We start from the raw sequence: 15,734 nt of genomic DNA on the forward strand, positions 1-15,734 counted from the left end.
GTGCAGATTAGCCAGAGATGTATTAATGTATTATTTAATGATATGTGCTATGAGTACTATTGTTATTTTTGTTTTAGTTGCTGTTATGTTTTATTTTTTAATTTTTATTTTCAAAGTTTGATTTTGTTCTTGGTAATGAATTGGAAAATAGCTAGATACGCTTTGAATATTGGTTCTGTGAGGATGGTATGCAGGTTGGCAGGAAGTGGACATTTCGCTTTGATGACTGCATTGACAATTAAATTATTAATTATTAATAGATTTAGCCGAAATTTGGCCTTTCCTTGAAAACAAACTGTAACTTACCGTCAAAGCGCTAAATCATTTAGTAGCGAGGTTACACGCATTGTAATTAGTACTAAGCCATTTGCATTTACCCACAATGCAGGCACTGATTTCAGATTTTGTAGGAGCTACTTGCAACTTGTAGGATGCTTATGGGTTGTAGCCAACTCCACTTCATATACTTACTTGGTCGGTCTAGAGTTAAGATGAATTTAGAACTCTTTTTATATACTTTTGTTGCTTTCCTAAACCCATAACTTCAATAATCTTGACCTACCAACACCTATCTATCTCAACGTTCGAGACTTTCTATATTCGCACAATTCACTTAAGACAATTTGGAGGCAGTTGATGAGAATACGATCTTGGGTTTCACGTAACTACAAACTCTAATAATGCAAGAACCCATTCAAATATTATAATTTCGCATATTCCTACCTGTGTCAAAAATACTTAATTTTAGAAAACTACATTGGATCTTTAAAAAAATAACGCAATACATTTGGCTTATAATGCCTTCACTCTTTAAACTTTCATAAACCCTTAAATAATGCAATGTTACAGAATTATTAGTATTCTGAGATTACTGGGAATGTGGGAATACTCAAAATAATGGGATAGGAATTTAATCAAGACATTTAAGCTCTTTTTTTAATATCACTAAAATGGTACTTCTGATAAGGGTTTTTAGTTTTTGAGATATTTTGTATTCACACGCACACTAAATCCTTTTTTCTAAAAACTACTTTTTCTGACTAACGGGTCAGAACTCGCAATCAAAAAAGTGGTATGATCGTAATACTTTCCTTACTAGCAAGAGAAAGTTAATAAATAAATGATTAAATAAAGCGTAAGATATGAATTTTAGAATTGTCAAGTTTCAGGAGTCGTCACAGGCTTTCCACAAAATTTGTAAATCAAGTTTGATTACATAGTATGAAAGGGCATTGACTGTTGGATAGTGCATTGGCTGTTTGAAAGTGCATTGAAACTCATTTCATCTGATGTAAAAAATGTGACATACAATAGTCTAGATAAGTAAACTAAAATACAATAATTTTTGAATAACTTATTTTCTTTGAAAGGGAAAGCATATACAAAATTAAAATGAACGGAAATTCAGATAAAGGAATGAATATTTAATAGTTACAGAGGAAGAATAAATCATTCCTATATCATAAAGTAAATTTGTTTTGAACTACTACATTCAAATTAAATCAAACAACAATAAATGTACACTGCTTAAGGAAATATGAAAAATAAAATGTACAATTTTAAAAACAACAATAAAAACAATAAGTTGAGCAATGTTAAATTACATGAACTGAGAAAATGAAGTAAGCAAATTAAAATGCAGAGAAATATCTACAAATGTTTAATTAAATTAAATATTTAAAATAATAATAATAATAAGGCTAATAAAAATTAATTTACAAAATTACATACAACCTTAAAAAACTTGACAATTTCAAATACAGTTATTCATTCCTAACATTATAAAAATGTACAAAAACTTTATAAAATTTAAAAATTAATGCATTTTTTTATTTTTAATTTACGAAAGAAGTAGGCACAAGCCTGAACACTATAAGGTACAACAATGATTGACTATATTTTGGAGGGAATAAGTAAAATGTTTAAATTTTTCTTTCTTGTTTGAGAGTATCTGAGAATGTGGATGTAAATTCATTGTGTAGAACTATTATTTTCAATTTACTGTGACTGTCAAACATTAAATAAGTAAATTTGTTCAGACAAAGTTTGCGAAGGATTTTTGTAACGCTTTTAACAGTTTCAGAGCATTGATCTGACGAATTACGAGCTTTTTTTCTAACCAAAATGTTGTTTTTATAAGGGAAATGAAATAAAAAGTCCAAAATAGTAAGAACTCTTACAACTCAAAAAATGCCAAACGTCATATCCTCGTTAAAAAAAAAAATAAATAAAATAAATTATTTAAGAATCTTACTCGTTCAAAAACAAGCCTATTCTTTATGAATAAAAATTAATTAACACACTTACGAGGATAAAGATAAATTTTGGATATGTTCAGATAACTTTTGGGGTTATACAAAGAAATTATAAAAATTACTTTATGTAATTATATTTAGATGAAATGTAAAGTGTATAGTACTTTATGTATAGATAAAAACTACTGGTTCTAATTTCACATCTTATTAAATTTTTATATTTCATTAAAGTCAGAAAAATAAACATTTCAAGCACAAAGCTAAAAATCTTTTAATATTCAAATATATCAAATGATAATAACTTTCTGGTATACCATAAGTTCATTTTTACTTAATTTTTATTTAAATTTCTTCAATTAAATTAGTTGATTATCAATTGATAATGAAACGGCTTAAGAAATTTGAATTTATTGTCAAAGTAGAAAAGTTAATGATGACCCAGAAATCTAGCCACCTACTCGTAAAAAAAAAAAAAAAAAGTACTACAAAACAATAACAAAAGTCAAATCACTAAAAACTTTTACACTGAAAAGGACGGCTATTACAAAAATATAAAATTAATATCAGATCTTTACAACCTATTAGTAATATACTTAACTGACTTGTAATATTATCGTACTTTGGTGTTCAGAGATTTCTAAGTTAGAGATTCTTCATGAAATAATCAAAACAAAAAGTTTTATTGCCTAACTTAACACGCTTAATTCCATAAGCCTGCTATTATTGTAGAAATAATAAAAAAAACAGTTTGGAAGTTTTAGAAATATAAAAATAAATCATTGGTTCCTAAAATAATTAAAAGTTGTGCAACTTTTTTTATGTGTTTCAAAAAAATAAAACTGAATCCGTTTTTTTGTGCTGTTTCATTCCTTACATATCTATTATACATATATATCATTACGGTAAGCCCCACATACAAAAATTTTAAAATGGATTCACTTTACATTTAAGGATCAGTTTTCAACATTAAACTTCAATCTTATTAGCAATAAAGTTTACGTAATTTATTTTAAACATCTAACTACTCTTACAGTTTTTATTATTATTTCAAACTCACACAATACTGCCCCCCGATAAATTAGTTCTCTTTATTTGACACTGACATTTTTTTTTTTTTATCCACTTGTAATGGTTGTGTTATTTTACTTACGATTTCATTTTTTACTGCAAGACAATTTTAAAAATTTGATTTTATATTCACATTTCTAATTGAAGTTCAAAAGGCCCGAAAAAAAAGAAAAGAATAATACTGTGTTAATATGAAAACAAATCTGCTAAATTCAGAAAACGGAATATATTAGATAGATTATATTTTCAATTGATTATATAACTGAAGTATTCTTTTTTTTTTAATTACATTGAAAAACAAAAAAATTCATTTTCTGTTGCAGTTCTTAGAGCTTTAGTTTCAAACATAGCAAAACAATCACTGAGAAATAAGCCACTTTTAATCCTCTTCCTAGCTACAGCCAAACGAGGTTGTGTGACTCCTTGTAATTCTGTAATAATCTCTTTGAGAACGGTTCTTTTCTCGAATCCAACCCCCCCCCCAAATGGCTTTCTGGGCTTTTGGGGGGGGGGGACCCGTCTTTCGAAAAATTAAACGGTTTTATCCTCTACATTGTCGATGATTTTAAAACTTTATAATCAATTTTTGAAAAAATATCTCTAGACTATTTTAATCTTGTTTTTTCACTTAACTTTTTAATTACAAGTAAATCGAGGGGCGTTTACAGTAAAAAAATTTTTTTTTGAAAAAAAACTGAAATTATTTTTACGAAAAACCTTTCAGTTTTTCTTTTTTTGAAGATTCCACTTTAATTCAAAAACATATTTCTTAAATCTAAAAAAAAAAACATGATATGTATTAAAAGCATAGATTTTTAATTTTTACAAATGTCAACAAATTTTTTTTAATAAATTACTTCAATAGCAAATTGAAAAAAAGGTCATTCCACTTAGGCCTAAAGATTTATCAACAATAAAGGCAGAAAATTTTCGAATTTAAGTCAAATTATTTTTTTTAATGTAATAAATTAGTATTATTGATTTTTTTTTTTTTTTTAATGAACTACAAAAAGGAATTGTAAAAAGATTTTAAAAGTTCATAATCATATTACCTTATTTGATACAACTTATCAAAATGGAAAAAATTAGATCGACGTTTAAAATGTTATACGATACTTGTTTAGATCAAGTTAAAAAAAGATGTATTTTTTTTATTTGAATTAAAAGAAAATATAACCCAACTGTAAAAAAGACAAATTGTAAAACTTAATTTTTTTTTAGTTCAGACTAGATTAGTGCTTTTGTCGAAAATAAAAACGATTCTATTGTTTGGGAATAGGAAAATGACAAAAAACTAACAAAAAAAAAAAATGCTTTGGTAAAGTACCTAGTAAATTGAAAAGTACCCTTAAATAATCACAATCATAAAAGAGGTGACAAAACATAAATAAATTATTACTTGCCCATAACCAAAAATGCATTAACAGGATCAGGGAGCCTTCTTTCATTAGTCTTTAAAAAATAACAAGCACTTATATGTACTTAAGAACAATGTATTGATTACGCAATTAAAAAGTTATTAAAAACAAAACTCAAGGAATGTATCTTACAAACACGGAGCTCCTAACAAAGGAATCGAATCATGAAACGTCAGTTTATAAGTGGATTCTGTCTGATATAAACATAGATTTATGTTTGACATATCCATAAAATTAATGTGGAAATTATAAAAATACTACAAAGATTTTTGAGAGAGCGTTAATCATATTTTAAAGTTTAAAAAATTTAGTTAATTTATTAACACAAAATAAACTCTGTTCATTTTGGCACTATGAATTCATTCATTGTAATGAAAAAATATAAATTAACGAGAAAACTTTATTTTAACTTAAACCAAGAGGACTGAAAAATGTTGATTTCAAAACAAATTGAGATGAAACTTTTTTCTTATTTCATTTCCAAAGAGCATCATCACACTTACGTGTAAGTTTTGGCACCGATAGAGATGAAATTCCTTCTTCTTTTTTTTTAATTTGGTCTAAGCAATGTCGTATAACATGACACTTTGCGTAAGAAAATAAATTAACAAACCTTGAATTTGATCTCCACTTAAAATAATAAACCAGTTCTGCAAATGTTATATAGAAATAAAATTACCAAAATCAGTTGCAGCGCTTTACTGCTTCTAAGTTGGCTTGCTACGTTATGTAAAATAAGTCCTGGATAATTGATATTAGGTATAGGATATTCTGAAACATACAAAGCATTTTATTAACAATCGAAATATTATTTTACAATAAATAATACAAACAGATTTCTGTCATTTTTATTTAAAGAAACTCTGGCAGTACCAAGAGTAACAGTTTTTAAAGTACGTCCTAATTATTAGAACATATACGTTAATTGAGGTAAAATATTTAATTTTTCCATTTCTCTTCACAAATGTTTTTATGTTATTACCCTTACACACTTTTACTCTTTTTTTCAGGAATGTTTGTGCCAAATATGATGGAAATTTATTGCGATTCTCTGGGAAAAAAATAAGGCTAAGAAATTTTTTCTGTGAAGACTAATTGGAAGAGGTTTCTTCAGACTTGTAATCATGGCCACACTTTATTTAATTTGTTTTTTTAAAGTAATTGAAAATATATTGGATTTTAAATCTATTTTCTCTAAAACAAATACATAATAAGTTAATTGAAATCTACAAATGCAGGCACAATTGCCTCTACAACATTTAAATCAGATAACTGATAAGTGGCAAGAGAGGAGTTGAATCTAAACTTAAAAAACAATCTTTTTTTTAAATATTTTTAAAAAAAGAATCTAAGTTTTTTCATTTATTTGAAATTTATCTTTGCAAATATTAAACAATTAGTAAATCAGATGAAGTGTGACTATGATGCAAAAAACCTGGAATCTATGTTCAATAATACTATATTTTATTAATTATTTTTCCTATAATTCTAATTTATATTTTGCTTCGTCTATGATTATTTCCTAGAGATTCTAGAAGTTCCTAGGACTTCTAGAGTATAATTGTCTATTGATTCATCATTAACAGTGTGGTAAAAGAAAGTTAAAAAAAAAATCACCTTAAAAATCAGGATCGCAATGATTATGAGGAAAGTAAATATAATTTTTATACACACTACAGTCAAATGGGTTAATCATAATCAATCCATTCTGTAATAAAAAAAAATTAATTTTCGACTCACCTCTAAGTCCAATTTTCATCAGTAACTCAGTAAGATGTTGGTTTGGACTACTTTTCTATCAAGTGCGCGTATATAAGAGGTTACAAAAATAAAAATAAAAAAAAATGCATATATATGACAGCGTACATTACCGATATTATTATTTTTTTTTTTTAAACATCTTATTAAAGTTTTCTTTCGTTGTATCTTACTGAAATTTTAACCCTCAATATGTTGTAATTGTGTCAGTGTGCCAATTAGATTTTTTATTAAATAGTTGCATTAGAATGGAAATTAATTAAGTAATTTAAAGTAACAACTACTCGGTAAAAATACTAGTTTACAAGAAAACCCACCTACATAGTAAGAGAAAGACGTGTGAGTGTGTTCACTGATTTTTTTCTAAAATAGTTCAACTACTACGTACGTATTATTTAAAATTAAAAGTTGTGTGAGTGGGCATATTAGATGTTAAACATTGGATATAACGTTAATCATGGTCAATTGGGCCGAAAATTGCCGTCAAAAAACCGATCGCATTCGGCTTTTTAGAGAAAAATACTGAGAAATCTGATGTAAAAAAATACGGCTAAGGCTGGATGGGTTAGAGATCTAGTGATTCTTGGAATTCTCTTCTTTTTCCTAATAAATGTGCTCTGTCTAACCCATCGGTCCTTGATGGTATAGGTTTGGACTGACTTTACTACTCTGTAATGAGTTTATCCAATATATCTCAGGAAAAGAAAATCGTAGAAATTTTAAATTTGTTATTTCGTTCAAGTGACACCAGACGAAGCGACCATAATGTTTTGGTAAAAATAGGTCCACCGGAAGTACCACTTTACTGAATAGAATTTTCACATTTTTAATTTTTTTTAAAAAAACCGCTCAATGGATTTTCTTTAAACTTGGTATAATTATAGTTCTCAAATAGTTCTACAACTTTTATTTGAAACGTTTTTCTCTAATACTTCGAGTAAGGGCACTTTTGGGGAGGGGTGATTAGGCAGTCCGGCTGTAATAGTGGACTTACTCTTTATAGTAGGCTACTCTTTTTCTAACATATGTTTTGTACATGAAAATGGCCAGCATAAGGTTCTGTGACATCTAATAAATTCTGAACAAAATTCATGAAAATTTTATGCATTAAAATTACTTAAATGATATCAATAATAAAATTTCACTTAAACAATGCTTTTTCGAACGTTTCCATATAACTGAATTTACGAACTGAAGTATGAATGAAATGTCGTATACTTGCTGAATTGTGTACTTTTTGTCGTTAAATCAACCTTTATATGTTACGTACTTAACTTTTAAACTGTAAGTTTTTGTTAAGGCGATTTTTGTACTTTTTCAATAGTTTAAAAATAATATTATCAAACTATTGATTTACGTAAGAACCAAAACACAAATTATTATAGGTAAATGTTTTTTTTCATAGGCAACCAAATAATAAACAAAATAAATCAAACACTACTTACCTTTTTAAAATATAAAATGCAATCAAGAAAAATACAAGAGAACTGTGAGAAAGTTTTACAGCATCACCATAAATCGCTTGTCCACATGCAGGGGGACACACTGGTATTACTGATTCTGTAACACAAACAACTAAGCATCTAAGCAAACGCTGCTAGCAATCCATTAGGAAGCAACAAAATAATGCTTTTTATTTGAACAACAATGATTAAAATAATTTTCGAAAATCAGAAATTTATTGTTGATTAGGATTTAGCACTCCTACAGAAAATAAACAGGTTGAAAAATTTTACAAATGCTTACAGCCTCAACGGGATACACTACATCTCAATCTCTTGCTAAATTCAGTTCAGATTAGAAATAGTTCATGACTCCTTTGAATAAAGTTTCTAACATGGATACTAATTATTACGTACATTTAGGATAGGAATAGGAGCCAAGCAAGACATTTGAAATAAAGAAAAAACGAGCGTGGTCCTACTCTTGCTTGCTCTCTTATAAACTGCTCGGGACTCACAACAGTCAGGGTCTATATTTAAGGTCAATAAATATTTCACAGTTTAAATGAAACTATTGCCTCAGCAATAAATTACAGTTATTGTCTCAGCTTGAAGTTCGAGTTTGTCAACAATCAAAAGATTTTCTACGTGGTACTAAATGCAAGAACCACAGTTTGGGCCGAATAGTTTAGGTGCACTTATGGCACTATTACTGAATAAATTCCTTAGTCACACAGTTGCAATAAATCGAAGTCGGATATAATGGACATGTTAATGTGTAGATGACCAATTGGACTTCTGCCCAATCCGTACTTATGCCTCTTCCTGAAGCATTAAGAAGTGAATGACGACCACTGTTTAGAGAGAGACTTTCTAATCTACATTTTTGAAAGTCTTTTTGAATTGGAAACACAGGCCTCTCAAAACTTTGTTCTTCGTAAACGTTAAGTATATGTTTTGTAAGAAAGAAATCTATTACTTAATCTTTAATAATGTGTTACTTTAATCTTATTAAAGAATTTGGAGTTGGTTGAAGATGAGAGAGCAAGCAAACGGGAGTATTCTGTGCTTATCATGAGGCCTGTTCTGCTAGATTGTGGAGGAGGCAACACTTGAATTTAACTTATAAGCGACAAATTTAAAGAACTTCACTTAAGCGATAGCTCAGATGCAACATTTTCAAAAGTTCATATTAAATTTCAGTTACCTTTCAGCACGCGATTTGGGAGCAGCTCCTTTTCAATAAAATAATATATTTTATCTAAAAATCTAAAAGTAGAATTTCACACCTCTGCACAAAGTCAAGAGAAATCGGATTCTGGATTAGCATCAATATTACTTAGATATACTAGCGCTAGACTTACATTTTTTTTAAAGGAAGGTTATATAATGCCAGGTGAAAGTACGAAATAAGGGTTCATATAATTTTGGAATGGACTAGAAATAGAGACATATTTCGTAAAGAAACATTTGAAACAAACAGAAAACTTCAGCATTCTTTTAAATTAAAAGTTTAGATAACTTAAATAAACAATCAACAGTTTCAGTTCAATCCAAAATAAAAATGAAAACTCATTATTTCAAACCGTTTTCGCAGAGCATCTTTCAAAAAAAGTATGCAATCATCGAGAAAAAAAAGCAATCAAAATATTATTGTTTTGTTAAATAAAAAAATAAGTAAATATTGTATATTAATGAAAAATCGATAATTCATACCAAGAAATATTTAATAATAATAATAATAATAAAAAAAAAAGGTTAATTAAAATCAAATCAGATTAGTGAAAATATCTAATTATATATATATAGTTCTTTTACCAAACAGTTTAACTTGTGCTTCAGCGAAACCCAGTTTGTTGCTCGCTTTACAGATGTAGGTTCCAAACTGTCTTTTTTCGATAGTGATAACTCTGAGGGTGGTGTCAGTGTACTCATCAGCAGATGCGAAGTATGTTATACTATGAAAAAATAAAAATTATTTACATTACTTGCAGTTTATAAACATTTTCTTTTAAGGCGCGTCAACATCTGAGGTTACTAGCGCCCAAAAGATTTTACAATGCACTGCCAACCTCCGGACAGTGAGCTGAAAGAAGCGCCTAGGAAGAAGAACTCTAAGGATCAACAGCGGATTCGACAAATAATTAATTTTTAAATAAATACCTGTAATGCTGGTTATTAGCCAGTTGCACACCATCTTTCAGCCAAACTATAGCTGGTGGTGGATACGCCTCTACGTGACATTCCAAATCCATATCATACTGCAATGCCTGGCCAAGCATTGGTTGGAGTACAACTATCACTGGTGCAAATTCGACTTCTACGGCTATATTTCTACGAGTACCTTTTCCTACACCATTTTCTGCTACACAATAGTAAGTTCCACGATCTTCTTTACGAACAGAATTAATTTTCAGAGAATTCCCTCTGTAAATAAAAATAAAATTTTAAAATTTATGAAACATAAAGTTATAATAATAGTAAGCTAATAAGCCTTTTATATTTATAACCTTCCATAACTCAATAAATATTATCAATCAAACATTGTTATTTATACCAATTATAGAGCTAACTTTTCTGTACAATTCAGTAAAGAATTCAATAAATTCTTAACAATAGGAAGAGAGTTATAAAGGTTTGAAATTTGAACGATTTACTACACCTCCAAAATTTAACCTCCTCTCATAACCATTACTTATAATAAAATTAGTTGTCCTAAAAATATACATAACTGTTTTATATTCCATATATATAACATTGTGGGAGTAACACCTAAATTAAGAATGTAATTGAAGAAACTATATTATTTAATTTTATGACAGATTAATTACATATTACGTATTTTTAATGCTGGACTACTACATAGAGTAACATTCACTTTAATCAGAGAATGAACTTAAACCGACGTATTTCATTTTGAAATAAAATAAAATCACTGATGTATTTTGGTGTAAGCATTTTTTTAAAAAAAGTTTGAATCTTTTTGCGTCATATTTTTTTTTTATTAGTTTATAACGTTTTTCTTTTTAACCTGTAATTAATAGTTTGATTATTATAGATTAATAGATTACAATCAATTTAAGTTAAATGTGGTGCTACCTTACAAATATTTTGCAAATGAAAATAGCCAGCATAAAGGTCTGTGCTTTCGAATAAATTCTATAAAATATTGATGACAAGTTAATGCAGTAAAATTAATTAAATGACACCAATGAATTATTAATGAAATGATGGCACTTGCTGATTTGTGAACCTTTTATCATTAAATCAGTTCTTATACTTAACTTTTTAAACTGTTAGTTTTTTAAAGGATTTTCATCGGGGCCATATATACATGGGGCTAACTCCTTTACCATTCGATGTACAGCGTCGAGACCCCCAAAAGGCACATCTAAATAAAATTCCAAATCGAAAGACTCCTCATTCATGAAAATCAGTTCGCGCGTTTAGGCGCTACGTTGTTTACAAAAAAAGGTAACAACATTTTCTGAAAATGCTATTTTTGTTTATTTTTGGCAACTTTTTTCTTAAAATCTATTTGATCTACGCAGTTGCAAAAAAAGAAAAAAGAAGATTCATCCTATATTTTAAAGAAAATTTGGGAATTGTATCTTTTATAGCAAAAGAGAAAAACATTGTCGAAGTTTGGTGTTTTTCATTACTATCTTCCGTGCAGTTTTTGACGATCAACCCTTATACAACTGCCTTACCAGACAGTTTTATTATGATTATATGCAGTTTTATTTTTTCTTAACAAATTTAACATAACATTTTCAAAACTTACCTAAAAATAGAACCACCAGTAGGCAAAATTGCATTATTTTCTCTTCTCCAAGAAATTTTTGGTCTTGGATATCCTCCGGCATAACATTCTAATAATACTGTTTGTCCTTCACTGACAACTATGGATCTTGTAGAATTATCTGATATAATTGGTGGTCGCCGAACTTGTAATTCCACTTCAGCACTAACCTTGTTATTTACTGATATTATAACTTGACACTGATAAATCCCGGCATCAGTCTCTTGTATGTCTTTTATCTACACAAAAATTATGTGAATGTTAATTTGTAGTTATAAAATCAAGAATATTTCAAACCATTTTTTTATCAAGGTGACAACATAGATAATGAAAACCTCATTCACTTTTTACTGTATGTAGTGAGACAACCATTACCCGGGGATGATAATTCACCCTCTCCTCACCACTAATGATGCCCTCCTATAAATATTCTGAAGACTCCCTCAAGACGACTTTAGGTAGGGTATGTTCTACTACAACTCTAGATAGAGCGGGGAGTTGGAAGTTAAGAAGGAGTCCATTTGCTAACTACGCTTGTTTTTTGGGAAGTTCTTGCCCTCAGAAGTCCGCATCAGTTAGGAAAGGCTACTTATTCCGTTCCCGACTTAGTCATTTTGCACCATTCAACTTTCGGCACGGACCACATTACTTTTTAGATCTGAACAACAGTTTATTTGCGGGTTCGCTAAACCTTTATAGTTACTTTAGGGCGTTAGAGTGCCTTAGAGTTAGATTCAAACCAACTCTGAATATTCTATTGTGTGACGATAGATTGAGGTGGCCGCTAATATGCCATTTTCTCTGAAGAAGAGTTTATTCCATTACCCCTTAAGAGTTACTTAAACGAGAAACTTTTATCATATCAAATTTAAACTAAAAATCTAACCTGCAATGTGTATGTTGAACTGGCAGGATCATACCTTACGGAGAAGCGGCTGTCTCTTATTATTAGTGCACTACCAGTAGATACCGGAAGTGGATCTAATTGTCTACCAGGACTTACTTTGATCCATAATATAGGATAATCTTGGGCATACTGTACACTACATTCTAATTCTACAACACCTCCTATGTCTTTTATCTGTTCCTGTGTTATATGGGATATAGTTGGAGTTCGCTGGGCAAAAGCTGAAAAAAAATTAAAAAAGATCAAACACTAATGTACTTTGCCTTAAAAATTAAGATTCTTCAAAAAACCAAGAACATAATAAAAAAATTAATTGATTGAAAATTTAATGTGTTTCGCAAAGGATAAAATATTTTCTTTAATCCATTCAGAGCTTTCTTTCTTTTAGTCCTCTGTGATTATCTATCTTTAGGTATCGTTCTTTTAGCTTCTTGTAAGCAATTTAACCATACTACACATTACAATGAAAATAATTAACTTTTACGAAAATAAATTGATAACCTTCCACACACAATCAATCAGACATTACGCGAGATGTGTTAAAAAAGGATCAGACCATTATTAATAAAAATAACCGTTTGACTAAAATATTTCTTACCTTAATTTTCTTCAAAGCAATCACCTTGAACAGCCGCCACAACTTCTCTCAACGGATCTGCTATTTACCGCCATTATAATACTGGCTTGCCTCTTTTGAATTGGCGAGCAGACGGGCATCTTAAGAATGAAAACTCTGGCCCCTTTAAGGTTATTTTCAGCTTGAACAAAAGCTAGAATTCCACGGATTCATGTCTGGGCAGTAGCAGCCATGTAGGCTGACAAAGTGCTACTGTATAATGCTTAGTCAACAAACTCTATAATAAATGTAAAGAATGGAAGAATAGTGGTGATATGGGTGATGAAGATGCCAAATTTTCAGCTGGCAGCAGTTTTGTCCGTCGCAGAACTTCTCCTTGGCAATTATTGTGCCGTGTGCCATGCCACAGATCAGAAGAAACCGCACGATTTAAGATTGCTGCACCACCACCATCACACACCCAACCATTTATCACATTTATTAAAAATGACCTGGCAACACATCCAGATTAACTTCACATCTTTCCCGAAATGACCCCAGTGAAATTTACCTTTTCTCAAGCAGAACTTGTGCCTGAAAGGGACCAGATTTCAATCGAAAGTATACATTATGTAGAAAGCAACAGATGAGCTGCACGCTGTTCAAAAAAAGGTGCTCCAACACTGCTTCCGACAGTTACAGAATCTTTGGGAGAAATATGTGGCTGCCAAAGGGAATTAGGCAAAATTGTTGTATATTTTTTTCTTTTTTAATTTATATTAATAAAGGTCGGATGCAAAACTCTTTAGCGAACACAATGAGTTGGTCCTAAAGAAGGAAAGAAATTTGTCAGATTTATCATAAGTAAGGAACATACAAGCTATGACGGATGAAAACAAAGATGTATCAAAAAAAGATTAAAACAAAAATTACGTATTATCCAATGAAATGAGGTTCTTATGTCTAAACACTTCAGGTAGCCAGTTCCAGAACCTGTGTAAGCGAAATATTCAGAACGTCGTACTCACTAATAGTAAATCAATGCCTACTTTTAGACCGAGATTTTTCCCCAAAATATGGATTAGGTATCCTAACTAAGACGGGAGTTACCGTTACAATATATTCACTTATAAAACAATAAATAAAATCACAGGTCAAAATAAAAAATAGAAACTTGTCCGACTAAAAAACCAGTTTTGTAATCCACGCTTCTAACTTCAAAGCTACCGAAGCTCAACATTGAAATAAGAAAAACGATGACAACTGTCCGCATGACTCAAAAGAAGAGCAATTTTAAATATTACAATATCCATCGTTAAACCAGGCATAGAGCGCCAACGCATGCCTCAGTTCACAAACTAGCCTCAAAGCTGTCTAATGAGGCATCACCATGTAGTTCATTGTCTTGAGCTGTCCAACGCCTTATTACAAGATTCCTGAGGCAGAGGGCATAGAGTCACTTCTTTTAGCAAAATAAAGGACCTCACGAGCCCTCAACCTCATTCGGAAACTGAAACATGTTTTAGTTTATAAGAGTAAAGGAACATTTGGAAGACAATTTTTTTTTTTTTAATTGCCTCACAAATATTAATTTTCTCCTTTAATTTATTGAAATAATAAGGTTAGATGCAAATATAAATATTAGGGAAAGTTAAAAATTACTGATTGAATTATTTAATTTAGTAAACATCCTTTTTTTTCTATAATTTCAGACATCAAAAGACATTTACTGACTTAATTTCCTTTTATTCCTAAGTTCATGAAATTCATATTATAATTGCATTATAAACTCAAAGTTAAGGTTTTGCGATGTAAATACTGATGTACATACCTGAACATTACATCTTTTTTAAAAAAACTGAAGATTAGCAACCGTTTTGAGAATAAAGAAAAGTTACGTCATGATTGTCGTTTAATTAATAATTATCATTCAAATAAATTCAGTGATGAACTTAGATGAAATACGAGTATGTCAACATTAATCAAATATAAAATTAATTTTTAACCAAAAATTATAAAACGCAAGTGTAAGTTTTGATTTAATAAGCGAATGCTATTTTTCATTTTGCCCATTAATACAATTTTTTAAAATTCATAGAAAAATTCAATATAAATTAAATTTAAATACTAATGAACCAAGATAATTTTCGAATTGACTTAAGACGAAATTACTTACCAACTGAAAGTAAAACAAACTGAATAGTACTGCACAAAAGCATGATGGTTTTGAATGAGTTCTTAAGAATTGTATAGGTTATTTGTCAGAAAAAATAGCCACAACCAGAGAGCTTAAACTATTGATGTACACACATTTACTTGACACCCATTACTTGCTGTGGTGAGTATGAGTCAGACTTGAGACTAAGCCACCAACTATAAACAAGCGTCTTTTGTGTAATAAAGAGGGCGTTTCCCTATGGTAAAACATTGTAATTGTATTTTTTTAAATATTTCATTTAAAGCAAAAATAATAGCGCATTAAAAATATATGTTTTTATTTCACGATCTAATTAATATACCTTCTTTTA

General features: G+C 29.6%; 1 protein-coding gene across 4 annotated transcripts; it reads right to left on the bottom strand.

Moving 5' to 3' along the window:
- Window positions 1-1,456: 1,456 nt before the first annotated feature.
- Lac (septate junction protein lachesin) lies at window positions 1,457-15,587 on the bottom strand. 4 transcript variants are annotated; one of them, XR_012456575.1, is made up of 8 exons: window positions 15,383-15,586; window positions 12,630-12,871; window positions 11,726-11,982; window positions 10,105-10,368; window positions 9,760-9,899; window positions 7,945-8,059; window positions 5,421-5,512; window positions 1,457-4,098 (listed from the first exon to the last, which is right to left on the bottom strand). XR_012456575.1 is itself a non-coding variant. In XM_074122385.1 (7 exons), exons 1-7 carry the CDS (start codon window positions 15,423-15,425, stop codon window positions 4,093-4,095), a joined length of 1,044 nt encoding a protein of 347 aa, XP_073978486.1. In that variant the 5' UTR covers window positions 15,426-15,587; the 3' UTR covers window positions 1,457-4,092. The 4 variants fall into 4 exon arrangements, 3 of the variants coding, with proteins under 3 accessions (XP_073978486.1, XP_073978485.1, XP_073978484.1); XM_074122385.1 differs by lacking the exon at window positions 7,945-8,059 and having other exon boundaries at window positions 15,383-15,587; XM_074122384.1 differs by having other exon boundaries at window positions 1,457-5,512.
- Between the last annotated feature and the right edge of the window lie 147 nt (window positions 15,588-15,734).

Source organism: Rhodnius prolixus, unplaced genomic scaffold (genome assembly GCF_049639745.1).
Source record: "Rhodnius prolixus isolate KJV_2025 unplaced genomic scaffold, Rpr scaffold_8, whole genome shotgun sequence".
In the NCBI taxonomy this organism is placed as follows: domain Eukaryota; kingdom Metazoa; phylum Arthropoda; class Insecta; order Hemiptera; family Reduviidae; genus Rhodnius; species Rhodnius prolixus.